General features: G+C 37.0%; 4 protein-coding genes across 4 annotated transcripts; 3 read left to right on the forward strand and 1 right to left on the reverse strand.

The window, feature by feature from the left end:
• Positions 1 to 317: 317 nt before the first annotated feature.
• Positions 318 to 11,230, forward strand: phgdh (phosphoglycerate dehydrogenase). The gene is made up of 12 exons (XM_030124516.1): positions 318 to 563; positions 1,847 to 1,998; positions 2,078 to 2,143; positions 2,219 to 2,273; positions 2,457 to 2,555; positions 2,662 to 2,794; positions 5,450 to 5,598; positions 5,751 to 5,903; positions 6,475 to 6,610; positions 7,563 to 7,690; positions 7,774 to 7,996; positions 10,791 to 11,230. The coding sequence occupies exons 1-12, from the start codon at positions 426 to 428 to the stop codon at positions 10,943 to 10,945; spliced, it is 1,587 nt and encodes a 528-aa protein (XP_029980376.1). The 5' UTR covers positions 318 to 425; the 3' UTR covers positions 10,946 to 11,230.
• Positions 11,231 to 13,266: 2,036 nt separating this feature from the next.
• Positions 13,267 to 17,361, forward strand: klhl23 (kelch-like family member 23). Its single transcript, XM_030124514.1, is given in 6 exon segments — positions 13,267 to 13,750; positions 13,938 to 14,138; positions 14,141 to 14,359; positions 14,362 to 15,165; positions 16,507 to 16,659; positions 16,737 to 17,361. Coding segments are annotated over 6 exon segments (1,695 nt in total). The 5' UTR covers positions 13,267 to 13,743; the 3' UTR covers positions 17,048 to 17,361.
• A 1,284-nt stretch (positions 17,362 to 18,645) lies between these two features.
• ssb (small RNA binding exonuclease protection factor La) lies at positions 18,646 to 25,613 on the forward strand. The gene is given in 17 exon segments (XM_030124519.1): positions 18,646 to 18,860; positions 19,923 to 19,986; positions 20,072 to 20,175; positions 21,526 to 21,581; positions 21,584 to 21,675; positions 21,677 to 21,700; positions 21,865 to 21,972; positions 22,055 to 22,158; positions 22,750 to 22,821; positions 22,905 to 22,946; positions 22,998 to 23,163; positions 23,251 to 23,433; position 24,427; positions 24,829 to 24,902; positions 24,905 to 24,956; positions 25,040 to 25,075; positions 25,078 to 25,613. Coding segments are annotated over 16 exon segments (1,212 nt in total). The 5' UTR covers positions 18,646 to 18,860; positions 19,923 to 19,929; the 3' UTR covers positions 25,119 to 25,613.
• Positions 25,218 to 27,835, reverse strand: mettl5 (methyltransferase 5, N6-adenosine). The gene is given in 9 exon segments (XM_030124521.1): positions 25,218 to 25,244; positions 25,246 to 25,260; positions 25,661 to 25,709; positions 25,780 to 25,832; positions 25,908 to 25,994; positions 27,156 to 27,205; positions 27,208 to 27,335; positions 27,415 to 27,531; positions 27,607 to 27,835. Coding segments are annotated over 9 exon segments (624 nt in total). The 5' UTR covers positions 27,705 to 27,835.
• Positions 27,836 to 27,947: the final 112 nt, after the last annotated feature.

Consider the following 27,947-nt stretch of genomic DNA (forward strand, 5'->3'; position numbering starts at 1 on the left):
AAAAAAAAAAGTAAATAAGTAAATAAATAATAAATCTGACAAATATAAATAAATAAATGCAACAGAGAGTTCAGTCAGAATTGAAAAATTATTTATAAATAGCCAGTGTGTTAGTGCTTTTTTATTATTATTATTATTATTATTATTATTATTATTATTATTATTATTATTATTATTATTATTATATATGAATTCTAAAGATTTAATATAATTTTGAAACTCTGATAGGAAGATTTTAATCCAGGAGACAGTGTTTCCAGTCCGGTGCGCCGGTTTGTGCGTCAGTGCGGGGGCGGGACCAGTTCAACGAGGGCCGTCTCTAACCCGGGATAACCATTCAAAAGCAGCAGAGGGAAAGCCAGTGCCTGTGTCCATCACAAACCATTCATCCCTTCAGGTTTTAGACCACCGAAACGAGCTCCAAGATGGCCCCGATCCGCGTCCAGTCTGTCCTGATCAGTGAAAGTGTGGACCCACGCTGCAGGAGCATTCTGGAGGAAAATGGCATCCGCGTGACGGAGAAGCACAACATGAAGAAAGATGAGTTGATCGCGGAGATAAAGGTACATCTTCCACCAGTATGATTTCACAGTGATATCTCCCACACGTCTGGATTCATTTTTTTAATGCAACATGCAGGTGGAACAGCTTTTTCTGTGTTCACGCAGTTTTACGCGGATGTGGAAAAAGTTGAGGCGTAGTTCACAGCATCATTTTACAGCCGGTGCAACAGACAGAGGAGATGTGTTGAACCCCAGAATATTCACTACAGTCATAAAGTTTGATCCACATTATGTGCATTGTGATTTTTTGTTAATTTCTGATTTACAGGGTATGCCGCGAGAAGCTGTGAGTTAATAGTGATTGTTGCATTAGTACCGCCCCTTGTGAAGCTGATGCAACCCATCCCTGACTTTACTTCCATCACATTTCTGTCAGTGCCACAAACAGGAAACTGGCACGTTTTAGTTGCTGCATGCAGACAACCACACAAAAAAATATCCCCTTTGCACTGTTGTTAGATTAGAAACACTTGGCTTGCACAATAAGAATAAAATCTGTACTGTGCAATAAAACATGTTCAGTATTGTCATCTCACTCCAACTTACAGACCAGGGTACACGGCTAACATATACCACAATTCATTCAATTAAAAAAGGGTACATGACTGCACAAAGATGAAATGAAACACTTTGAAAAACATTTAAAGTAATCAAATGAGTCATGTCTTTTGTTTTGTCATAAGACAGACCCTCGTATGGACCGTTTACACATATAAATTTAATAATTTATCATAGTTGTCATGTTTAAGTACTTTTTTTTTAGTATTGCACTCATAGTTTTTAGGTGTTGTTATGATGATGCATATTTGCATGACTGGGCCAGTTGATTATTAAAGTATTCAGAAAAATGCTCAGATATTACTGATTAATGAAAATGCAAGTTTAGTTTTAAAAAAAACAAAAACCTCCACTTGACACACTTTTTAAAAGCTTATTTCTAAAGAGCACTGTCTATTGAGGCTAATATAGCCTCTGTTATCTCTTGAGTAATAAAGAAATCTCTCCTTTTCTGTTTGTTTAGTTTAAGTGCTGCACCCAAGGCCTGTTGGTTAAAAAAAAACCTGACATTCATTTTGCAGTGACAATGAAAACATGACTCATTACACAGCAATATACAAGTCTGTAATAGTTTTAATGTCACCTAATTTGTTAGTTAAAGGCCATGTTTCTTTTTGTTTTAGGAGTTTACACCGCTTTGCCAAGTACTGTCAAATGTGATACTTAAAAACTCAAGCTAAATGTAGAAATGTTTCATGTAAAATCAACATTTCTCATAATTTCAGGACTATGATGGACTTGTGGTTCGATCTGCAACGAAGGTGACATCTGACATTATCAACGCTGCTAGTAATCTTAAAATCATTGGAAGAGCAGGGACCGGTGTGGACAATGTGGATGTAGATGCCGCCACCAAGAAAGGCATTATTGTGATGAAGTAAGTTTATTGTCTAGATATGATTTACTGTGGATTATTCAGTGTAATCTGTCCATTAACTGTCAACTGTTTCGTGCAGCACACCGAGTGGAAATACAATCAGTGCTGCCGAGCTGACATGTGCTCTGATAATGAGCCTGTCAAGGTAAGATGCCTCATATTTTTGTTCGATATGTTGCCTTACATGCGATCCCTGTCTGAACACTGATTCTGCTTTCAGACATGTGCCTCAAGCTGTGATGTCGATGAAAGCAGGCAACTGGGACCGTAAGAAGGTAGGCAGAAATATGAGGTTGCCCCCGTTTGTCAGTATCTGTGTTTGCAGTGGGCACACAAAGACATTACTGTTGCATGGTCGACTCCGTTGTTCAGCCAGTCATCAGTAATCAGATGTGGCACTTGGATCTGTACGGTTTAGGTTTCTAAGTCTGACAAGGGTTTTGTCTCTAAATTTGCAGTTCATGGGTGCAGAGCTGTATGGAAAAGTACTTGGAATAGTTGGACTTGGAAGAATCGGAAAGGAAGTGGCCTCAAGAATGCAGTCATTTGGCATGAGGGTAAGAAGCAGTTGCACCATGACCAGACTGGGCAGTAATTTGCCACTTACAAATGTCTTTGTGTCAGAAAAAAAACAATATAAGATGAATTGGTTTCTTTTTTCAGACGATTGGTTATGATCCAATCACTCCACCTGAGGTTGCAACCAGCTGGGGCGTCGAACCAATGTCCCTGGAGCAGCTCTGGCCTCAGTGTGACTACATCACTGTCCACACCCCCCTCATGCCCTCAACTGTCGGTGGGTTTTACTTAACACTGACAAATGTGACGCAGATCTGTGTTTTTTGTGTTGTTGGTTTTTATTTTTTCCAACGTATTTTATTGATTTTTTTTTTTTTTTTTCAGTCACAGGTTACATGTATACAACACATCTTTGTATGTGAAAAGATATGAAGTCAGTAACCTAAGTGACAAATATATAAAAAAATAAATAAATAATAACCTCAGCAAAGAACAAAACAGACAACACGCAAACAGTACATCGACATTAACGAATACAATTATACGATCTTATGTAGATCAATCAGTGTAAACATGGTCCATCTCAGTGTTTAAAGTGCCTCATTACACACATAATCTCAGGCTCAAATTAGGTTTAGCTCATTCCAGTGAGAACGGCTACATATGTGAATACAAAAGACACAACTAATCAGTCAGGAATAGCAGGGAAATTTAGATCTCTAGCATATGAAAGAAAAGGGGTCCATATTGTGTAAAATTTGGTCTTGGAGCCCTGAAGTGTGTATCGTATCTTCTCTAGATGTATGCAGTTCAGGATGGATTTGATCCAAAGAAAATGGGATGGAGGAATTGGAGATTTCCATTTAAGTAAAATCAGATAAGTTGCCAACAGGGTGATAAACGCAATTATGGTCTGGTTTGTTCTAGTTAAAAGCAGTGTGGAAGAGCCACATATCTTCGAAACTGTATTGAACACCTCCATGTTGTTGGTTTTTATGACTGCACAAATCACATGAAATATAAGCTTTTCACTTCTGATCTGGACCATTTCCATTATGGTCCTGAATCACATCCAGATCTGATCTTTTTCAATGTGACACTAGCCTAAGCAGTCAGATCAGAATTCATGTTACTTTGAGATCGCCTTAAATGGAGATATGTTGCAGTCTTCATTGGAGGAAGTAACTTGCAAGCTCTAAAGTAGTTGAAATTCAACATGCACATGAATGCAGCAGTAAATCCAAAATGTGTAGATATCTAACATTCAAATAATAATGGGACTTTTATTTTTTTCTAGATTAATTTTTTTAGGTTCACAATCATAAAGCACAGCATTCACTTCAATCACAATTTGCCCTCCTTTACATATCTGTACCATTTTAATTCAAAACAAAAACAGCATACAAAACATGAAACAGAGCTTCTCTTTTAACAGTGGTAGTTCAACTAAACAAAAATCAGAGTCCACTGCAGTCCTCGTAGTCCAGGGTATAGAAGTGTACTTGTCCATATAAAACATAACAGGACATTTTTACTGCACAATAAATGCTGATTATACTCAAATACATATGATGGCTTTTTACTGTAATACTTTACATGCAGTGAAGAGTTACACCCTGTCTCTTAGTGCATTTACTGACTGAAATGATCTGAACACTTATCTTACTTCCACTATGTCTCTGTTCAGGGCTGTGACTAGTTCACTGAATATGATATTGATCACATTTTGGGGAAAAAAAGTGATATGAGCAGTCTTTCAGAATTTAGCACTAAGGCTGACACAGAACGTAGCCTAAGGTGTTCAACATAAAAATCCAAGGTAACTTTTTGAAGCTACTGTCTCTTTAAACAATGAAATGCCTTTAGCGTCATGACAAGATCATATTAAACCTAATGAATGAACTCCTTTCAGGGATTTGGAGGCTATGTTCAGCCTGTAGGCAAAAGGTGGAGTGTGAATTTCACCAAGCCTAGGAAATCTGATCTATTTGGTTCTGATTTGTGGTCCTTATAGAGACACAGATCTTTTTATGTCACTCAACATCAATATTCACTACAATTTTGCATTGACAGGTGCCTCTTTATTCCTCATTTTTGTCTGGTCACAAATTTGCTGGGTTCAACTTCACAGCCACTTATACATGTAACAATAAAGGCTGACAGAGGCTGATCTATTTAGTGTGATGGAGTGTGTGACATCTTTGTTGTTTGGCACATGTGGCCATGTCAAGGTGTGTTTTCATAAATGTATGCAATGTATGTTTGAAAGTTGCATTGAAAAGTGTTTTTGGAAATGGCAAAATTAACAAAACTCAGACCTGACTGGAAGTGCTTTTTTACTTTCTTGGGAAAAAGCATAAATGTACATAAAGGGAAATGGAAAAATCATTTCTGATGTAGCAAACAGGTAACTCGGCTGCCTGCTGCATCTTCCCAGATATTTCATTAAGTGTGAAACATGTGGTAGATTAGACTGATGAGGAGGACACTGAATTACTCCTCAGTCCATCCATGAAGCCATGTGTAATATGGCCTAGAGCACCACCTGTTGATGACACAACATTGCTCATATTAATAAGACCAACTCATGGAGATGCAGATTCACAAATTCACATTTACATCAATGAAACTTGTCAAAACTTCACTTTAAATTGATTTGACATTTTATGGAAACACAACTGTAATCGGCTTACTTTGGAGTTTGACATTGACCTGAGGAGAAAATAATGGGATGCGACACCCAAAAACAATCAGATCTGAGCTGAGATCCAAGTGCAAAGATGGTTACAAGAGTGTCTTTGAGTTTCTTGGATTTTTGTATCTATACATGTGTCCAACTCAAAGAACAATAATGTATTCAGATGTCTTCTCTAATAATGATGACACTTTCTGATTACATGTGTTTCATAGTTATTGTCTCTGTGTGCCCAAGGTCTTCTTAATGATGAAACATTTGCTAAATGCAAGAAGGGGGTGAAGGTTGTGAACTGTGCACGAGGGGGAATCATTGACGAGGCAGCTCTACTCCGAGCTCTGGAGTCTGGACAATGTGGAGGAGCAGGTCTCGATGTCTTCATTGAGGCAAGATTTATACAACACTTATTAGAGTCGGATTTATTGACCCATAGAAATCTTTATCATAATCATCATTACAAGTGCTGTATTCAACTGTAGTGGTATGAATTTTACAAGTCATGTGAGGAGTGTTAGTAATGGAGACACTGTGACCTCAGGAACCACCAAAGGATCGCTCCCTTGTGAACCATCCTAACGTTGTCAGCTGTCCTCACCTGGGAGCCAGCACCAAAGAGGCACAGGCCCGTTGTGGGCAGGACATCGCCCAGCAGATTGTTGACATGGTGAACGGCAAGAACCTGGTTGGAGCTGTAAGTTGTTCTGTTGTACATGAACCTTTTTTTAAATGCTGAACATTTTAGCTTAAAGTTAACCCTCATCCAATTGTGATGTCTAAATCTCCTCCAAAAGGTTTTTAAAGACCGTATGGATTATGAAGCTAACATATTAGTTGACAAAATGTTTACTATGTTACATTAAAGTTTTCATTACTTTTAATTATGTATTTGGTGGAAAAAAAACCAAGATGGCACCACTAATACAAACTGTTTCTATTTACTAGTATTTATTAAAGCAGACCTGCAGCATAGTACATTACATTAGCATTAAACCACTTCTGTCAACAAACTATAATCTAACATGTGCAAGTAAATTTAACACAATCTGTCTTGGCAACATTGGTAGGTCTTGGATTGCATTCATGGTCTTAAAGTCTGTAACGTGTTGAAACCTGCAGAAATCCTGTTGTGGTGAAATGACAGAAACTAGACTTGGTTGAAATAGGTGAAAGTACATAAAAAGCTTCTTTGTAGGTATATAGATAGTCACAACTCAAGAAGCAATACACTTTAGAAGTTCTCTATCTTGCCACTTGTTACATAGGTAAATGCCCAGGTTTTGGCCAGCACATTCTCTCAAGAATCTCACCAGATGATTGCACTTGGAAAAGCCCTGGGAGCCGTTCTGCAGTCATGCACTTCTAGGAATCCATGCAACAATCTCAGAATTACCACTCAAGGTAAAAAATACTGGTCTAACCTGATGGTTTAAGAGTTTATGGACTGATGGGTGGGTGTAAAACATAATGTTGGGATGTGGCTCCCTCTGGTGGTGCGATTGTGAAACAGGCACAAACTAGTATCTTTGGTTCTACACTAGAGAGTGTCACTCATTTTAGTTCAGGGGCCACATGCAGACCAATTTGATCTCAAGTGGGTCAGACCAGCAAAATAATATCATAATGACCTAAAAATGATGTCAATTCCGTAATATTCTCAATGTTTTAGAGTGGAAAAAGTTAAATTACATGAAAATGTGTACATGTACAAACTGTCATTTAAAAATGTGAATAATATGAACAACCTGAAACTTCTTAGGAAAATGAAGAGCAATTTTAATAGTATTATGCCTCAGCTTATCATTTACACATCTATATTACAACTTACAAATCGCAGTGGATCTACAGAGGCACAAAACATTTAGTAACAGGCATACTGTTAAAATTGCAAAAATTTATTTTTAAGACATTTCAGGTTGTACATGTTGGTTCAGGTTTTCACACTTTGTGTTAAAGGATAGTTAGTACATGTAAACACTTTCATGTACTTTTACTTTTTTTACACTAAAACCAGGAGAAAAAAAGTAGACATCATTTATAAGTTATTATGCTATTATTTTACTGCTCTCATCCACTTGAGATCATATTGGTCTGTATGTGGCCCCTGAACTAAAATGTGCTTGACACCCTTGACTGTTAATAGCTTTGGTGAAACTCTTACATTTCATCCCATGGGCCCGATTGGACCTTTTGGCAGCCTGATTTTGGCCTAGGGACTTTATGTTTGGCACCCCTGTATTCAGTATTTAGTACACATTCTGTGCTTCATGCTCTGACAATGTTTATTATTGCTAATTATGTAAATGTTAATAATATGAAATACATGAAACTATGATTGTTTTGTACGAACCAGGTGATTGCATGAAGTCCTCCACTGGTTACATGACCTCAGCCGTGCTGGTTGGACTCCTCAGTCATGAGCCTGACTGTTGTCCAAACCTTATCAATGTCCTGAGCCTCGCCAAGGAGTCTGGAATGACGGTATAATATGAACTCATTCTGTCAAATATTACATAACATTAATACTTGTAGATTAATACAACTCATGTGCATTGATGCCTCAGGTGAACCAGACCCACTGTACATCAGAATGTACTGCCGGCGGCATTTGTGAGGTGGAGATCATGGCCAACAACTGCAGCTCTAAGGCCAGTGGTTCAGTTCAAGGTGGTGTACCGGTTCTGCTGAGCCTGAGTGGTAGTGGGTTCAGACAGCCTGTCTCTCTCACTGGGAATCTGCTGTTCTTCAAGGCCTCAGCTAATCCTCAGCTCCTGCCTTCAGTGGCCGGTAAGAACATTAGAAGTAGAAAAACAACAAAATAAATATCAACTTCAACACTGATGCTCTAAGCTATGATTAATTTGTTGCTATTTTCACTTGGGTTGCATTCGAATACTTGTTTGTGGAAGCTTCCTGAATAAAATTATTAATGCAAATCTAAAGGAAAGGAGCTTCAATGGTTGCTTCATTATCTATTTTAGCATATTTGATTAAATATCTTTAGCGTAGGATTCTTTACTAAAGGAAAGGAGGTAATGACATGTCTTAATTCACTATAAGAGCAAAGTGGCACACACAACTGTTCATGAAAACAAATGATTAAATGACAGACAGGAAGTACATTTTCTACAACTTCATAATATCCTTTTGAACTTTAAACATAGGTGCATATGGACATGATTCTACTTTTGGTGTAAAATGTGAAATTAGTCCTGCAGTAGAACCTTATTTTGCATCAGTTATTTCCTCATTTTGAATATTGTTGTGTTTTTGGAAGTTGAGGTAAACAGTTAATTGATTTTTTTTTTTTCCAAACTTCAGTCAGATGCTGTAACAAAGCAAACCTGTATAAAATTAACTGTAAATTTATAGTAGCATTAAAATGTTCTTATACATTCAGGCAGATCATGTTTTTAAATTCAACATGTAAGCTAAAGAATGATGGCATGTACTGTCATGGCCAAAACTGATTTATTTGCCAATAAATACTCACTACTTAAACTTATGCTCATAGCTGTTCAGAGGAAAAAATCTAATAAAAGTGAAGCAGCAGAGGATGTGAAAATAAAGTTTACAGTAGTTGGTCTGTGGCCCTACTCTGCAGTTCTATATATATCTTACATAGATTTTTATTTTCTTATTATCATATAGCACTAATTCAGGATTCATATTGACAAATTTGAATGGGCCACAGGATGAACATGAGTGACTGTGGCCTGTGTGTTTATTTCTAAACCATTTCGATTTCAGCCCTGGAAATAAAATTAAACTGCATTAAACAGTTTAATAAGAATGCATAGGGAAAAGTATCCATGTTACGGTTTTTGTAGTCCCTCTTCAGTACTTGGACTCATGTAATATCCACTAAGTATGAGTGCATTTGGATTTTCTGAGCGCTGTGGTGTCTTTCCCAAATCCTTGTGAATTCTGTTTCATGTCTTTCCTTTAGCTTGTGATGTTTTCCATTGAAGTCAGTGGTAATAGGTTAGGAAAAGAACACAGGAGATACTGTTTTTCAAACAGCCTTCAGTACATACAAAATGTCAATGGACTCTATGCACAGCCCTACTACTTCCTGAACTTCAGGTGGGTCCTTTATTTCCTGTCTTTGATCACTGGACACACTGATTAATCCAGGTGTGTCTGCTACTTCTTGTTGTGACTACTGATTAATTAGGCACCCCTGGATTAATCAGTGTGTCCAGTAATCAAAGACAGGAAATAAAGGACCCACCTGAAGTTCAGGAAGTAGTGGGGCTGTGCATAGAGTCCATTGACTTTACTTTGCACACTTGGAAAGATTTGCAAAAATTCCCAGTCATTTTTAAATATCTCTTTGTAAAACTTATGAACAGTGGGATTTCTGTGGTTGATATTGATTATTTAAAGAACAGGGCGGTCAATAGGAATACAAGGCAGAGGTCATGTAGCATGTACTACAAAAACAGTTTAATAATGGTAGTAAGTGAGGCACAAAATTACTGAACGTAACGTTAAATTTGTTTAACATTATTACATTTGCAAATTAGATACAGTTCCTCTCATCTCATCTGTGACTGCATCAGTGGGTCTGCTCTAGAATACACGGGGAGTGTTAAATGCATTTCACGACAGCCACAATGGCAAGAATAACTGCACGGCAAATGTGTTATTTTTTTTTAAATAATTACCTGCCAAAGGTGATTATCTCCAAATGACATTTAATCTGCACTGTTTAAAACGTTGAAACTCAAATCATGATGCTGTGCTGTGCATAAACGTTTTCAATAATGGAAACCCATGTAAATGATCTTCAGAGCATCAAGTGCAACAATCGCCCAACATTCATTCACTGCTGAGAAAACGTGAAATTCTTGACACAATCGGATTAATACTTATATCCTGCTGCAACACAAAACTCCAAGATTTACTTACCTTCATATCAATGTATTTGTCAAGTCTAAATTGTGATAGTAGTCAAAGTATTAAAAAAAAAACACAGACTGTTCATGTTGTGAATATTTTTTTAACCAGGTTTTTTTTTTTTTTTACCCTTGTTATATTCGCACATTTTTATACTACTTTCATACATAGATATTTTTTCAATTCTACCTTGTATATATCTCTAATTTGCACATATTTCTATTGCACACTATTTTATATCTTTATAAATATATTACTCTATTTTTTTGTTTTTGTATTTTAGTTGCTGGCAGACCACCTGCAATTTTGTTGCACAACTGTGTAATGACAATAAAGCATATCTATTCTACTCTACTCTACCTAACAAAGGAAAAACACCAAGCACCTAAAGATGTTTAATTTCTGAACAAATGGGTGGCATGATTATGTCAATACTTTTATTATTCACATATTTTCAGAAATTTTGTTGTGGCTTTATTCTTAAGTCTTGTGTAGCTCTGATCTTTTCAGGCAGTGTGTTTTAAGTTAATATTGGGTCTTTTTTTGGAGCTTGGGGTTCATTGCTGCTCTGTTTTTGTACATATTGGATTTAATGTAGTTGCTGCCAAGGGTAAATAGTAGTTTTCACTTTTTTCCATTTTTAAATACACATCTCTGTTTTCCATTGTTTGTTGTGTAGGACTGCTGGCCTCAGAGGGAGTGCAGATTGAGTCTTTCAGCGCTCCTGTGGATTCTACTGGAGATCTGTGGTATTGTGTGGGGGTGTCCTCCCTGCTCAGAGACCTCGGTGTCTTGAAGCCTTTGGTTAAGGAAGCAGCACAACTCGCCATTTAGAGCAGCTACGCCCACTCACACAGCACCGAGAGATCAGAGAGCATCTCAAAATGTGACATTCCCAGGAGTGTCTAATATAAGTGATCCATCTCAGTCTTAGCACTTACAGATAACAACTTGTTTAGAAGTTGATCCGTTTTCAAACTGAATTTTGATAAAATTCCAGTGTTTAGATGTTTACATAAGCTTTGTTAACTTAATGAAACTATCAATGTGATGTTCTGTTCTAATCTAAACCCTTTTGTAAGCAGAGATGTTAAATAAATGTACTCACTGTGAGAACAAGTCGGACACTGGAAGTGTTTTTATTCAGTGAGATGTAAGTAGGAAATGTAGTTACTATACACACATTCATTAGTTCAACAGCTCTGCAAAGTGAAGTGAAACAACGAAGTTTCAATGTCTGTTTCGTTTCAGCTTTTTTACAGCAAAATGGTTGCACGTTAGATTGTGCATGGGTACAGTGAGAACAATGACAGTTTGTTAATGTGCAGACTTTTCATGCAAAATGAGATCACAACATATGTTAAACTACCTGAGTGTGACCCAGGAATTGTGGACTTTAAGTGCCTTTATTGATGTCCTATGGTACCAATTTAAGTTCAGTTAGAAATCTGTGACTTTACTTCAACTCCATTAACTCTCTGGGACAAATACTGTACATTTTACTGGTATTCATTCTCAGATTACAACTTTTGAGTCACTTCTTGTCTGATGAACAACATTCCTGCAAAAGTGTAGATTTTTGTTTGTTGAAAACTGAAAGATGAAATGTTTTTTTAATGGGTTAAGATTCTACTTAAATAGATGCCACAAACAGGTGATGATCTTGCAGAACATGATGTGTCGCTGTAGATTAAACTACCCAACACTTTATGAAACACAACATACTATTGAATGTAGCATTGACAACGCTTTACTCTGACAGACAATTTTACAGCACAATGACGGTTTTTACTTTTAGTCGAATTTGAAATGGCTGACTATTTCTCTTTTACACCTGAGACAAATCCTGTTCATTTTACACCACTGTGTTTGCAGATTACAATTTCTCAACTGTTTCCTGCCTGGCAAACACAACATTAATGCAAAAGTGTTGCTTTTTAACGTTTGTCATAAACTGAAAGATGAAATGTTCCTCAGTGGTTCAGATTCTTCTTAAACTAGATCACAGGTGTCAAACACGCAGCCCAGGGGCTAAATCCGGCCCACCAAAGGGTCCAATCCGGCCTGTGAGATGAATTTGTGAAATGCAAAAATTACACGCAAGATATTAACAGTCAATCATTTTACTTTAGGGCGAATACTTAAAGCCCTACTTTAGTCTCAAGTGGGTCAGATCAGTAAAATACTACCATAAAAACCTACAAAGACAATTCCAAAATTTTCCTCTGTTTTAGTGTAAAAAAAAAAGTGAAATTACATGAAAATGTGTAAATTTACAAACTAGCTTTTCACAAAAAAATATGAAAAACTAGAAATGTGTTAAGAGAAGTAAGTGTAATTTTACAAATATTCTGCCAGTTACTCAAATATTTTGTAAATTTGCAGATCCACTGTGATCTGTAAGTTGTAATGCACATTTACAAATGATAAGCAGAGGCAGAATATAGTTAAAATTGCACTCATTTTTCTTAATAAATTTAAGTTTTTTCATGGTTGTTCATGTTATTCACATTTTTAAAAGGACAGTTTACAGATGTAAACGTTTCCATAATGTAATTTGACTTTTTTCACTATAAAACACATTGAAATGTTTGGAGTTGGCATTATTTACATATTATTATGTTATTAATTTACTGGTCCGGCCCACTTCAGATCATATTGGGAGGATATGGCCCCTGAACTAAAATGAGTTTGACACCCCTGAACTAGATGCTTCCAACATATGATGATCTTTCAGAACATGAAGCATTACCACAGATTAAACTATCCAACACTTTATGAGCTCAACTTCAAACATCTACAGCCCATGAATATAGCATTGACAACACTTAACACTGACAGGGACTATTTTACTTCACAATATCTTTTAACTTTTAATATTTAAAGTATAGTTACTGATTGTACATGAGTAATGTTCTGACAAAACATTTACTTATTGTGGACTTCAGATCTGAATAATATGTTGCTGCTCATTTGGCTTATACAGCTTTAATGTGTTGGAATTTCTGCATCTCAATGTATTGTACTCTCCTTTGAATTTAATGTTAAATGCTCTTGAAACCTGCAGACCTGGTCCATATCTCAGGTCTTGTGCAGGAATGAATATTCTACTGTGCTGTTAATCCTTGTTAGGATTAGGGTAAAGCCCCACTCACACTGGAAATGAGTTCAAAACGCCATGGCAACGACAAGAATGGGGGGGGAAACATGAATAGTGAACAGTGCAGTGGCTGCTTGTGGTGTATAGTGAAAGCGATCCTCATTTGTTTAAGATTTGTATTCTGTTAGTGATGCTTCTCCCAGGGGTCGGGTCCTCCAGTGCGCCGTCCTTCCGTCCGTCCGTCCGTGTGCGCACCGCTGTCATGGAGGTTATATTTAGACTGTGAGAGAAAATAGCAGTGTTGGGTGATTCCTCTGAATGGTTGCTTGGGTTTTGTCAAGGACCTGCCAGAGACTAGAGCGCGGATCAGAGAAGAGGAGGAGGGGGATGGACGCTGCACACACAAATACCAAAATAGGATAGAGCCGCCTGCGACCGTCCTATACGCATGAGCTAAAAAGAGGTTGATAGGCTGTGGAGAGAAGGCACAGCCGGGTGTTTGTGTTCAACAGTAAGGGTCACTCATGGAAATATGAGAGGTAAGCTGAATATGTCTGTGTATGAATATGAAGCTTGTGCGTATTAATTTCTAGCACCATTCGCCATGGATCAACATAGAGCGTCGTGTGAATAATAAATGTGAATGTGACGCCGCGATATTACTTTGCTATTGTGTCAGCTCCTGTCATGTGATAAGTGGCATGCTTGCCTGTTTTTTCCCCCCAGATACCATGTCACAGAAACAGACTGAGATCTACACGTATGACTTCTGTGACCGTGACCATCCCTCCGAGCTGCTGGATGCTCTCAGGCAGTTTTACCTCAGTGGTGCGTTCACGGACGTGGCTCTCCAATGTGGCGAGTCCGGACAGGTGTTCCACTGTCACAAGGCGGTGCTTTCAGCCCGGAGCTCTTATTTCAAAGTCATGTTACAGCTGATATGAGGGAGAGGTCGAACAGTTTGATCAAACTGTCAGGGGTTGATGGTGGGGTTTTGGTCGCTTTGGTCAACTATGTTTACACAGGCCAGGTGTGCATCACTCAAAGCAACGTTCAGAGTCTCCTGGAGGCTGCGGATCTCCTGCAGTTCACCTCTGTCAAACGAGCGTGTGAAGAGTTTCTCATCCGCCACCTGGACGTGGACAATTGCCTGGGATGCACGCTTTTGCGCAGCTGCACCTTTGCGTCTGCCTGGAGAGGGAGGCACGCAGGATCATGCTGAGCAGATTCTCAGAGCTCATTGAGCAGGAAGAGTTCCTAGAGCTGGACCATGATAAGATCAGATCAGTTTTGGCTGATCAGAACCTCAAAGTGCACAGGGATGAAGTGTATGTAGATGCAGTTGCCAAATGGGTAACTCATGACTTAGATAATCGTGTTCATCATGCTGCAGACCTGCTGCATACCATCCATCTGGACCTGGATGAGATTTACTTCAAGGCTACATTGGAGGTGCACAGACAATTCTTACTGAGCAATGAAGGGAAACTGAAGCCTCTGATTGTTCAGGCTTTAAAACCCAACCACAAGGAGATATGTGCCAACAGAAATGTGTCTTCGAGTATGTATATAATTGGAGGATACTACTGGCACCCACTTTGTGAAGTTCACATCTGGGATCCTACAAGCAACACATGGGTGCAGGGAAAGGATATGCCAGATTATGAGAGAGAAAGCTACAGCGTCAGTTTGCTTGGGGCAAATATCTATGTAACTGGAGGTTACAGGACAAACACTGTTGAGGCCCTGGACACAGTTTCAATTTATAACTGTGACTATGATGAATGGACCGAGGGCTGCCCCATGATCACAGCCAGGTACTACCACTGCTCCGTGGCCCTGCACGGCTGCATCTACGCTGTTGGAGGCTACAGAGGAGGAGCTCCGGAGCAAGAGACTGAATTTTACGATCCTTTGAAAAAGAAATGGTTCCCTGTGGCCAAAATGATCCAAGGTATGCAAAACATTTAGGTGAATGTTTGTTCTGGGACGTGACAATTTCACTGCATTGTCCTTTTGCTGTTACTTGAAGGTTACCATGGTGACAGACAGAACACCATGCACTGCAACTTGAGTAAATAAAGAAAACAGCTTTATCAGTCAATACATCAATATATGTGCTGTAAATGCTCACAACACAAGAAAATGTAGAAATCTGCTGAAAATATCTAATATGGGCAAAACAGTGACACTGTTAATGTTCCCATAAAAGAGGAAATACAGAAACATACTGCAAAAGATACATAAAATATGCTACAAATACTTATAACAGAGGAAATTATGCAAATACTCACCACACAAGAAAATATACAAACATGCTGCATGAGAAACTACACAAAACACTGCAAATACACAACATCTGACTTTATACACAACATGAGCAAATACGGACATGTGCAACTAATAATCAAAGCACACGAAAATACAAAAATATCCAATAAAATGTATTAGCTGAGACAATCCAGAAATATACAACTTAGGGAATAATGACACATGATCTGAGTACAGAAATACACTACATGAGCAAACAAAGACACGTGTTGCAAATACTTGTGACACAAAAATCCAGAAATACATTGCAAATACACAACACAAGCAAATAATGCTTTGTAAATACAAACACAAGGACGTTTAGAAATGTACTACAAAAAGTTACAACAGAGGAACATTCAAAACACATGACAAATACTCATAACATAAGAAAATGCAGGAATGCACTGCAAATCCACAGCATATAGAAAAACAGAAACATGATACAAATACACAACATGAGTAAATATACAGAAATGTGCTGCAAAGAAAACATGAAAAAATCCACTAACACATTGCAAATACACAAAATACAAACACAAGAAAACACATTTGAAGTACTTTCAACAGGATGAAATACACAAACTCACCACAATTACTAACAACACAAGAAAACAGAAAAAAATACACAAATATGCATCACGAACAAGTACAGACATGTGCTGTAAATACACAACACAAGCACAAAACACTGTTAAACATTCTTAAGATAATATGGAAAGACTCTACAAATACCCAACAAAAGTAATGCGGAAATATGCTGTAAATCCTCATTGGTGGTTATGTTCAGAGTATTTGCAGTGCATGTGATTTTGCAAGTGTTTTGTGTACGTGAGTGTGTTTTCTTAAGTAGCAGTGTATTATGCTCTTAGCTACTGTATTTATCTGTCATAATCATATTACGTTCATCAAAAGATGGACTTTTCCCAGATGAATTTGGAAACTTTCCATTTCCTGTTTTTTTTCCTTTGTGTTTCCTGTGAAGGTGTGGGAAATGCCACCGCAGCTGTAATGGGAGATAAAATCTATGTGACCGGAGGCCATTATGGATACAGAGGAACCTGCACTTACGAGAAAATCCAGGTCTACAGGCCTGATGTCAATGAGTGGAGTATCATCACAGTATGTCCGCATCCAGGTGAGAGAACAAAGAAGACATAAAAGCACGGACACTCCAAAGGCTTTCCTCTAATAGTCTAATTCCTGTGTTTGCAGAGTACGGGCTGTGTTCTGTGCCTCTGGACACCAGTCTGTATTTGGTGGGTGGACAGACGACAGTCGCAGACTGTTACAATGCTGACAGAGACGAGTGGAGACAAATATCACTGATGAAGGAGCGCCGGATGGAGAGTGGAGCTGTTGTAATAAATGGCTGTATTTACGTCACAGGGGGATATTCCTACTCAAAGGGGACTTACTTGCAGAGCATTGAGAAATATGACCCTGAACTGGACACGTGGGAGATCGTGGGGACCCTTCCCAGCCCGTCCAGGTCACACGGATGTGTTTGTGTTCACAGTGTTTAGCAACAAGCCTTTAGTATTGTTTATTTTGTCATTTTCTGCCGAATGAATCAAATGCTTAAGTATATTCTGTCAAAATGGGTAAGTGTCCGGTACACTGCTGTACAAATCATAGCCCACGTTTTGCACCTTTGAGTGACAAATTCACCAAACTATGAACAATGAAGAACAATTACACTAGCCAGTACTCAGGGGTGTTACAAGTATTACTATTATTATCATTAATAGCACTTTTTTATTGGTTTAATGAACTTAAAAACTAAAGGAGCCATATTTGAGCACAGTACAATGAATATGAATAAACTGAATTTCCCTCAGGCTGCTTCTTGACTGTAGCTTTTTACACATCTTAATAAGTAAATAATAATAAAGTAAAATCTATCTATCGTATTTTGAGTATAGTTGTATTAGTAAAGGCATGTTTGGACAACAAGGTCACAAAAAGTGACTTAAGGCTTGAAGAGACGTGACACACAAAATACCTACAATACATTTAGAAGTGATAAATCAAACCTTGACCACAGTTACGCAAAATTGTTTACAAGAACAAAAGGCATCATAAAGATGTTTCTTAAATGCAGAAATTTCATGCTGTAGGTCCTGTAGAGGAGATTAAAGCAAACCATTATATGTTCCTGCATTACTTCACCAGTATAAAATACAGTTATAGAGACAATATGGAAAGCAGCAGTTGCGGTCTATTTTAAAACATTATGTGGGTTTGAGACACTGTAAAAGGCTTAAAGAATCAATATATGCTCATAGTTTGTTAATAGCAAGTAAGAAGGCTCTCACAAGAAAATGGATGTGATCAGGTTTTTGGAAACCTTGGTCTATATAAATCTATGTAATCTAATCTGTCTAAATAAATAACCACCAGACACTGAAATCATATTTCACCCATAAAGACCCAAACATTCACTGGTGACCAAAAGCAACTACTGATATAAAACATTTAATAACTGTTGATCCAGTAATCCTATCGATACATGTAAATAATTGGTGTCAAATACAGTTTATCGTCCGTTTATGGTCATCAGACATGACCCATTTGGATGTTCAAAGGCTCTGTAGTGAATGTGGAAACACCGTCACCTTCTACAACATTGACTCATCAGTAAAACCCATTGAGTATGATCAATTACAGTGGATGGAAACACTTGTTTTATGTTCAGTTATTGATAGATTTGGTGAAAAAGTCACTTTTTCTTCAGTTTTGTCTGTTTTGATATAATAACCTTTGAATTTACTCTGAGTTTTCATGAACATCTACATGATCAACCAATTAAATATAGGGAAAATACATGATTTACAATGAAAAATACAAAATATGGAGGATAATATTACAATAACTGGTGATAAATTACTTAAATTACAGGGAAAAATTCATTTGGGAACTGCCAGAAAAGTCGCACTGGGTCTTTATGGATTAAGTAGCAATAAAAACTAAATTTAAGTGATCAAAGTAGAGTACATCACACTGAAAAGAAGAAATAATACAGAAAAGCGATGAAAATGTGTTATATTGGCAAAATGATCAATATCCCACCATTTGGGAGGACAGTGATGCCTTGTCAGTTTCCTCACGTCTGCTTTGATTATGAAAATTGAACTACAGCGACATCCAGTGGCTGTGACCTTTATAACACAACACTTAGTCACTGAAATCCAAACACAGAGAATCAAATCGCGTTGCACATGCTTCCTAGTTTGACCCTCGGCGTGATCCGTAGCACGCAGTACCACAACGTGCAAGGAAAAAGTCATACTTTCGATACGCACAGAAAAAAACTGCTGCTATCGGTGACTAAAACCAGTAAGTATGTATTTTATATATATTTCATGGTGGCTTCCAGTATGTTTTTTTTTTTTTATGTCACATGGGTTTACAATTAGAACACAGCCGGTTTTTTTAAACATAGCGCGTTAGAAAAACATGCTGTAATTAGAATGTAACCAGAGTAAAATGACGCATATTTAACAAACGTATTTAAATAAAGAAGTGGTGACGACGTAGTTACCTGAATAAACTGTATACTACCGCTGGGATTACATTAAAATATACAAACTAGATGTCTTGGTTTATTGTACGGACTAAAAGGCCGGTGAAACAGCTGCAGGACATGAGCTAAGCTAGCAGGTTAGCCGACATGTACGATGCAACACTACACATGGACACTGTCCTCTGTGTTCATGTTAGTAATAATGTTGATATTTCATATACCTAGAATGTTCTGAGTTGTTTGTCTAAATTTCAGTATTATTCAGTTGTGGATTACAGCATTAGTTGATTTTTCATATTTTCTACTGTTTAAAACGATAAAACTGCAGGAATGAGTCGCTAACCCTATTAAGAAAAACACTATATGAGTTACTACAATGACACAAACTGGATAATTCAACTGGAACTCAAGGTTTCTAAATTTTTCACAACACATCTAAACTGGGATGAAATTAGCAATCATGATCAAAATTTCAGTCAGATTAAAACATGGCAAATTAATTAAATATTTTATTTTATAGACAATATTATTTATGAGTTTGTCCATGTCTGTGCAGGTAGTCCATTATCTTTTAGGACTTTACTTATCATGCTAATTTATCCTACAAACATTATTGTGATGTTTTTGTTATCTAGCTTTAGTCCAAATCTTTGTGTACCAATTTACAAGGACGTGCTACTTCATGTCATTGAAAAGTAATGGAACATCTTAAAGATTTTATCTGCAATAACTATGAGCTCTTCTCCTTAAAAACATGCTGTGAAAAATGAACAATTTGTGAGGCTTAGAATACAAATACTACTGATAAAATTCAGCTCTGAGGCCAGATATCATAAGGAAAGATTTTGCTGAAAAGACATTTCTTTTCTACACAGAACAATCATGGCAGAAAATCAAGAGATGTCTTCAGTTGAGATGAAGGTGGCACGACAAATAGAGGTAATTCTGCATTTATCAACATTATTATTTGTCATTTTAAGAATTCAGTCAAACCCCTAACAATTTTTCTCGATCTTTACTCTAGTACTACTTTGGAGATCATAATCTTCCACGAGACAAGTTTCTCAAAGAACAGTTGCAGCTTGATGATGGCTGGGTTCCTCTGGAGACCATGCTGAAGTTTAACAGGTTTGTTACATTTGCTGTAATATTATGTTCTGTTTTCTGTGCTGTTGATATTTGACTCTCTTCTTTAATTGAATTATTCAATTATTCCTTTTCTGTGTTTACTGTTAGGTATTACAAAGCAGTTACCTCATGAATTTATTTTGAGGATGTTAAAGAAGTTTCAAGCAGTAGGTTTTAAAAGACATTCTTTAATTGCTGACATTATTGTGACTAGGGCTGCACGATACTGGGAAAAACAGACATTGCGATTTTTTTTTTTAACCCTGTGATATATTGTGATATGAAAAAATACTCAGGAGTATATAATAGCTGTGTGGTGCCGACGTAAATGGTCAAACAGATTAGTTGTGTTTCCTCTCATTGTGGCAACAGGTGCAAGACACTGTCGGCACAGAACACATATTTCAATATTATTCTTCTTGTAGCTGAAATAATTCCAGATAACAGACATTGCTTTTCTTTTGGGCACCAAGTCTTCATCTACGGTGATTTTCTCTTGTTCATTGCTCATTTTTCAATGTTGTTACCAGCAACTCACTCCAAACTGATTAAGAAAGATTGTGATTGGTGGATCGCTGCATGCAATGTGTGTCACATACCCTTGAAATTAGATGAGACCACACTGTGTCCATTTGCTTCCTACATTGCAGGACCTGCGATGTGACTATTGCGCACACATACATTGCAATGTCAATGGTCAAACGATACATTGCGCAGCTCTAATTGTGACTTCTCAATTTTATTATTAAAGGAGGAGATAGGACTGTGTCTAGTAATGTTTTTATGTTCAGTTACTATTTTTTTCCCTATTAGGATCTTAGTCACCTCTGTCATATCCAACAGCTGAGCAATATGAATGAGATATCATGCTGTTGGGGCTTCCATGCCTGCAAATACTTTTTGTTGTTGTATAATAACAATTACATGTATGTTTCCCCTTTGCTGGTTAGAGGAGAGTAAAGTGCGTGTTATTGTACTGTCAATGAGAAGTAAAATCTACCAAGGAAATATTGTAGGATAAATAATGGTTAGGATTGGTGCATTAGTAAAAGACTTTGTGAATAAACTTACTGAGTTAAAGATCTAATCTACTGTAAAAATAAATAGATAAATACATAAATAAATAAAAGTCAGTTTCTCTGCACCCCTCTTACGATCCCTTCATTACATCCAACTGCTGCGCACACCAGCACAGCAGTAATTCAGTAGATACATGTGCAATGTATGTTTGCTCAAAAACTTGTTATGCCTTAATCCTAAAAATAATTTCTATACACCAGTGTTCAGAGCAGTATCGGGCTTTTATTTAATTGAGAGCGCTTGTTAAAATACTTCTTTTTGTCTTTCCAGACTGAAGTCTTTAACTACAGACAGCAGTGTCATTGTTGCAGCTCTTCAGAAATCAAAGCCGGTTTGCTGGAAATCAGTGAAGACAAGACAAAAATCAGAAGGGCTCCCAACAAGCCTTTACCAGAACTGAATGATGAATACAAAGATGCACCTTAAACACAAATCTGTGTACATCGTAAGTATTTAATTGCATGCATGTTGACTTAGAGTTAGGATTTTTTTTTAAAATAAAGAAAAATCTATTTATTTTGCTAAACTGTGCATAAGAATTATTATTTGGTGTGATAGGATTTCTATGTGGGGATATGAAATATGTTTTTTTTTTTCCCGCTCCTGTAGAAAGGTTTTCCACTTGAAACGAGCCTGGATGAAATTCAGGACTGGTTGAATGGAAAAGGCAACATAGAAAATATCCAGATGAGGAGAAACCTACAAAGGCAGTTCAAGGTAAATATAATGGATTTGTTCACACTGTGAGTTGTGTGTGTATGTGTTTTGTTTTTTATATACCTTTTATTTTTCTCAACAGGGATCCATTTTCATCTGTTTTGACACAGAGGAGTCATCCAAGCAGTTCCTTGAACGTTCAGATATAAAATCTTACAAAGACAATGAGATGCTTGTCTTATCAAGGTCAGTTGTACTCCATCTTGCCTTTTAAATTACCCTTCAGTCGACTGAAGACAATTTTTTTCATTTTGCATGAAAAGAGTGGATTTTTGTACCACAATTTTGCAGATTGTATGTGTACAAGGTCTTGGCATTCTCCTATTACTGCATATCTGACGAAATGAAGCCAACCAAATTAATTTGTTGCTTGTACCAACATCTCGGGGTGTTTTTTTTCCTTCAACTCTGTGTGAAACTAGAGAATGCAAGTAGTATGTTTGATTATTATTGTGAAACAAATAGCATCTGCAACAGATAGACAACGACAATACAGAATGCATATATTCACCTTGTTTTGTGCACTGTAGAGGAGGTAACAGTTAATAAATGGCAATTTAGGCCATCAGGACTTGCACTGATGTGACCTGGACCCATGGAAGTGTCAGAAGAAAACCTTACCTCCAACCTCATCATGACATCCAGAAGTTTTAAGCAGGCTCCTAACTTTTGTTAACAAGTGCTGTGAATTGAAGTTAAACTAGATAGAGCAGTTGGGTTTGGATTTTAAAAGTTTACAGTCACGGTATGAGGATGTTATTTCTGTATTGCTCACAGGGAAGCCTACCACGCAAAGAAAGCAGAGGAGAGAAAACAGGTCAAAGCGGAGACGAAAGCAAAAGCCAAACAGTGAGTACAGCAGCAAATCCATTCTGTCCTACAAAGTAAGGTACATTTAAGGAAACATCACTGACCCAACCATTTTTATTCAGCGATAAAGAAGAGCAGCAGAAACAAGCAGAAGAAAAGGAATGGTAAGATCACGCTCTAGATTGAACAACAGCAACTGAATATGGACACAGTAGTTGAACATTTCTCTTTGTGTTTCAGGGTCTGCTCTTGGATGAACAGACTGGCTGCTTGTTGAAGTTTTCTGGAGAACTTGAAGATGTCTCAAGGGAAGACTTTCATGAATTGTTCAAGGGACATGGAAGGATTAAGTGGGTTCATTTTACAAGCGGGGCCAAAGAGGTAGGAACACCATCCGGCACAGGACTAAGTCTTGAATTTAGGGTGAAGGTATATGATTTATTAAAATTACCTTATACTCCTAACCAGGGCTCCCTCCTCTTTGATGGAAATGCAAAAGAGGCTTTTGAATAAAGCCAAGAGGCAAATGGAGGAGAATTGAAAGTGAAAAACAACAGCGTCACATGGCAGGTACTTGAAGGAGACGAGGAGAAAGAAATGTTGAAGAAGATCATTGAAGCTCAACAAGACTCATTCAGGTCCAAAGCCAAGGTAAATTAAGCTGCTGATCAGTGTTCACCTTTTTTTATTTTCTTGTGATGTGGGATCATGGTTTGGTACATTTTGGTGCATCAGAGTACTTTGTGTATTTCACAAAATGAAAATATCAGAATGGCCTATTTGGATTTGATTTTTTTCTGTAACAATTAATGCACTCAAATGCTGGAAAAGTCCAGTGAAAACTACAATAAAATAATCAATACAAGACAATAGACCACAGAATCTGATTACAATTCAATTAGCCACCAAGTCAGTAGTGGCAATTTCAGTTTTACACAAAGTAACACTGCCTTGCTCTCTTTTTGTATCAAAATGGAGTCCATGTTGACACTACTCTCACTTAACTTTGGCTATAGTTTGAATACACTACAGATCAGGCCTTATCTGGCTTCTAGACAAAGCAATTTTGACAGGAACAATTCTGACTGCTTAAACTATTAATTTAAAAATGACAGTGAAATCATAGTGATACTGTTATTGAGGGGAAAACTCAGTGGGTAGCACATCCCACTGCAGCAAAGTAGTACCATACATAGGTGAGGTTGCAGCGCGTTCCAGTTATTCTAGACAAAACAACTATTGTCTCTGTGCTGAATGCCCTGGACTTTGTCAGATTCCCCATGTTTTAATATTTCACATTAAATATCTGCACAAATTTCAAGGCAAACCCTGTTAGCTTGTACTGATAGACATCAACTAGTGCACTGAAAAAATATAGAAATCCTATAGTTTTGTGCTTCAAAAACTTCAGTCTTAATGTGCTGTGGTGAATGGGTTTTCATCCTGATTTCAGTTGAAGGGAATATTCAAAAATTGACTATTCAGATCCCATTTTGACAAACCAATAGAAAGTATTACAGATCTATCAAAATTCTAGGGCTCTAAACTACGCAAGCACCTGCATACTAAATTATGATTATTTTATATTCTATATTTCTAATCTGTTTAGATGACTTAGTACAGCTGTGGTTTTTAACTTTCAAGGGTCTGTTTCTATTGATCTGTCAAACTCTATTAAATCTACTTTAGGTGATTGTGTGTTTTTTAGATCTGAGTAACTTCTGATGAATAGAACTATTGTAAGCCCCAATAAACTACTTAATAATTAACCTAATCCATTGTAAAACTTACCATTACACAAAGAAATATCTAAAATGACTACCCCTAGTAGGAATTTAATTTACTTTAATCATAGGGAATTTTTACAACATAAAAAAAAATCCATGAGTCATGTCACATTTCACTAAGTAGCAAAAACAACATTTCCCATGATCCCAAGCTACTGCATGGACGTAATCTACTCGTCTTTCATATTTAGATGGAGACCCATAGTGGCAGAATTATGTGATTTTTCTTTAATAACTCGTGTATGTTGATCTGGATAAGGTGGAAGAGGACGATCAGGTGGTAGAGGAAGAGGAGGCCGAAGGGGACGAGGCGGCAGAGATCATGGCAGAAACCCCAGTATCAAGGCAAAAAGACGAAGTTTGACAGTGATGATGAGGACGAAGATGGTGAGTTACTTCTGCATAATTGTTTAATGATATTCTGAGTGGTGATGATTTCAGTCTTCATCTACTTTGTGTTTTTGTTTTAGCTCCTGCACCCACAAAGAGAGAACGAGAAGAAGCTGACGTCCTGCAGCAAAGGTCGCCAAAACTGAAAATGGATCTTAGTCACACAGTCACACTTGGAGTTTCTTTTTTCTTTTTTTGTGAAAACATTTATTACAAACAGTGAAATGCAGAGGCAACTTAATCCATTCCATTGATGCTTCAGGCTTTGGAAAACCGTAGGAAGTCCCACCTGGATGTCAACCTAGAGAACATCTGACATTAATTTTCTCTTTTCGTATATTGTGCCCTCCCACATTATGTTCTTACGATTCTCTTCTTATGCTGTTTTCATTTCTATTATGATCAACAAAATCATGCTCTTCAACAGTAATTTAATTTCATAAGAACATTTAATTAGTTTTGTAGGCACCTGTGTGACATCTATAAACTGTATACCCTCTTGTCCTTTTCCTGTTTTTTTTTGCCACAGTGAATGACAAGAACATCTGCTTGCTAGTTTTTTAAGGTTGCATATATGAACAGGAATTAAAGAGTTTTGAATAGAAGTGTGTTTTTGATATTTTTTCAAAGAAATTGTCCTTTATTTCTGAAATTAGAAAAAATATGCATTGTCTCTGGTGTTATACAGAGTATGAGCTTACCGATTTCTTTTTGTGGAACTTGTAAGATGCTGGCAAGTCATATCGAAGTCTGTAGGAAAGTCCACTTGTCAGAACTGTAATAGCATGTAATTGCAGAGATGTATTATATTTTAACTTACCTGCTATTACTTCCAATCTTCAACACCCAGTCATTCGCCTTCTTCTGTATATGCTGTAATTAGATGTAAATATGAAACATTACACAGTACTCGTCACTAAAAGTTACTAATGATGGAGTGAATTTTACCTCTCGTGTTGACGTTTTATGAAGTGAATACACTGCTGTCTTTGCCATTGTTAAAGCGGCCCGTAGAAACTTCATATCTATGCCTTGAAGATAGGACAAACAGAGCAAAAAAGGAAAATATCAGGTAGTGCATTCAGACAAAATTTAAATGAGATTCAATTTACACAAACATGAGGCTTTATTAACTCAGCCAATTGACTCGTGTCCAGCTGAAATCACTTAATTACATGAGAGCAGTTTTTACATACTGAAGTTCATCATTACTGATCCCTCAACTTTGATAATGCCAAGAGGTTAAAGAAGTCCTGAATCCAAACTGTTAATTCAACAAAAGTACATAAGTAAAGTTATGGTGAGAGCTGTGGCACTGATTCAGAATGACAGATGTATAATCTGTGTTTAGAAAAATAGTTAATTCTTTTTTTGTGGTCTATGCTGGACAGTGTCATTTTAAATTGTATATTTCCCTACTTTAAAGTAAAATTTATTAAATACATTTTTATAAAAATACAGGTGTGATATAAAAATGTATTTTAAGGTATTGAAAGAACGCATGCAGAATATGAATATATGTTATTCTGCTTCAACTAAAATATCAAATTTTTTAAAAATTTCATACAAATTCAGTTACTTTTTATATTGTTGAGTACATTAATATATTACTACATCATAAGGATATGGCATATAACTAAAATAGATTAAAAGTGGTTCTGAAAGTAAATTGATAGTAATTTTATTTTGTGGTTTGTCATGATGGCAAAATATTAAAAACACAAATCAAAGTGTATGAAAAAACTGAGTCTCAATGCTTTTTTATCATGAATTAAACTGTATTACAATAAATAGAGATTTATGAATTTACAACCTGCAAAGAACTGCTAACATCTGCTGTTTCCTAAGACACTGAATACCTTAAATTCACAACAACCAACCCCTTTCTTTTCCAGTTTTCTTAATGTATTAATTATATTAATCATAGTTTTTTTGTATTTTATTTATTGACATTATTTATTTGTTTTAGAGGTTTATTTTTCTTCTTTTATATTTACTTTTTGTCTCATTCAGACTCATGGCCAGAGAGTTTATTGACTGCAACGATTTAACTGCCTTATTTGTATCCTTACTTTATTCTAATAAATGTTTTACTCTAAAAAGGTACAATAATTTAAAGTACAAGTACCTCACATTTGTCCTTTAGGATTGGACTTGAGTAAATATATCTATTATACTCTACCATATACTCACCTGGTTGTGTTTCGTCCCAAAAGGTGGGTTCATTATAACAGTGTCAAACTTGTGGCATAAGCTTCTGCCTCCAGAGCACACAGGTCACACTGAACCAGATCCATGTTAGAAAGCTCAAATTCCTCTACGTTTCTTCTGAATATGTCCAGTGCGTCATCGTCGATGTCGAAACCGATACATAACCTAAAGAAAAATGCACTAAATAATGAAGACCGCAGTGTAGTGATGTTAAAGAGGACAGTCATACAGTTTTCGCTCTCACCCTGCATCCAGCACCGCTGCTCCGATGCTCAGGACTCCGCATCCACATCCCAGATCTGCCACCAACTTCCCCTCGATGTCATCAAATGTGTTGTGAATTGTATAAAGCATGCAGCTGTGAGGGAAAAACAAAAGCAAATCATACGTCCAACGTCCATTTTTAGTACATTTATCACATGCTGTCTTCTCACCAGCTATATGAGGAGAAGTTGGATATTGCTCCAGAAGTATTTTCGGCGTTTCAAACGTGTCCACCTGCTGCAGGCAGCTCTCCAGCTCTTTAAGTTTCATTATTTACTATGTTAACACCGAGTGCTAACAGTAAAACTCTAGGATATGTTATTTACAGATTTTACTCCCTGGTAAAAACCGCCGTTGGTACATCCTCTGGCTTGAGCATGGTTAAGTACGACTTCCGTATAGTGTACACCAACAATAACAGTCCGACTCGCTCCTGCAACCATTGTTAATAGATCCCTCACATTTGTAAATTTTACGTAATCTCAAATGTAGATCGTATGAAGTTACATACAT

Source organism: Sphaeramia orbicularis, chromosome 21, assembly GCF_902148855.1.
Source record: "Sphaeramia orbicularis chromosome 21, fSphaOr1.1, whole genome shotgun sequence".
NCBI lineage: Eukaryota > Metazoa > Chordata > Actinopteri > Kurtiformes > Apogonidae > Sphaeramia > Sphaeramia orbicularis.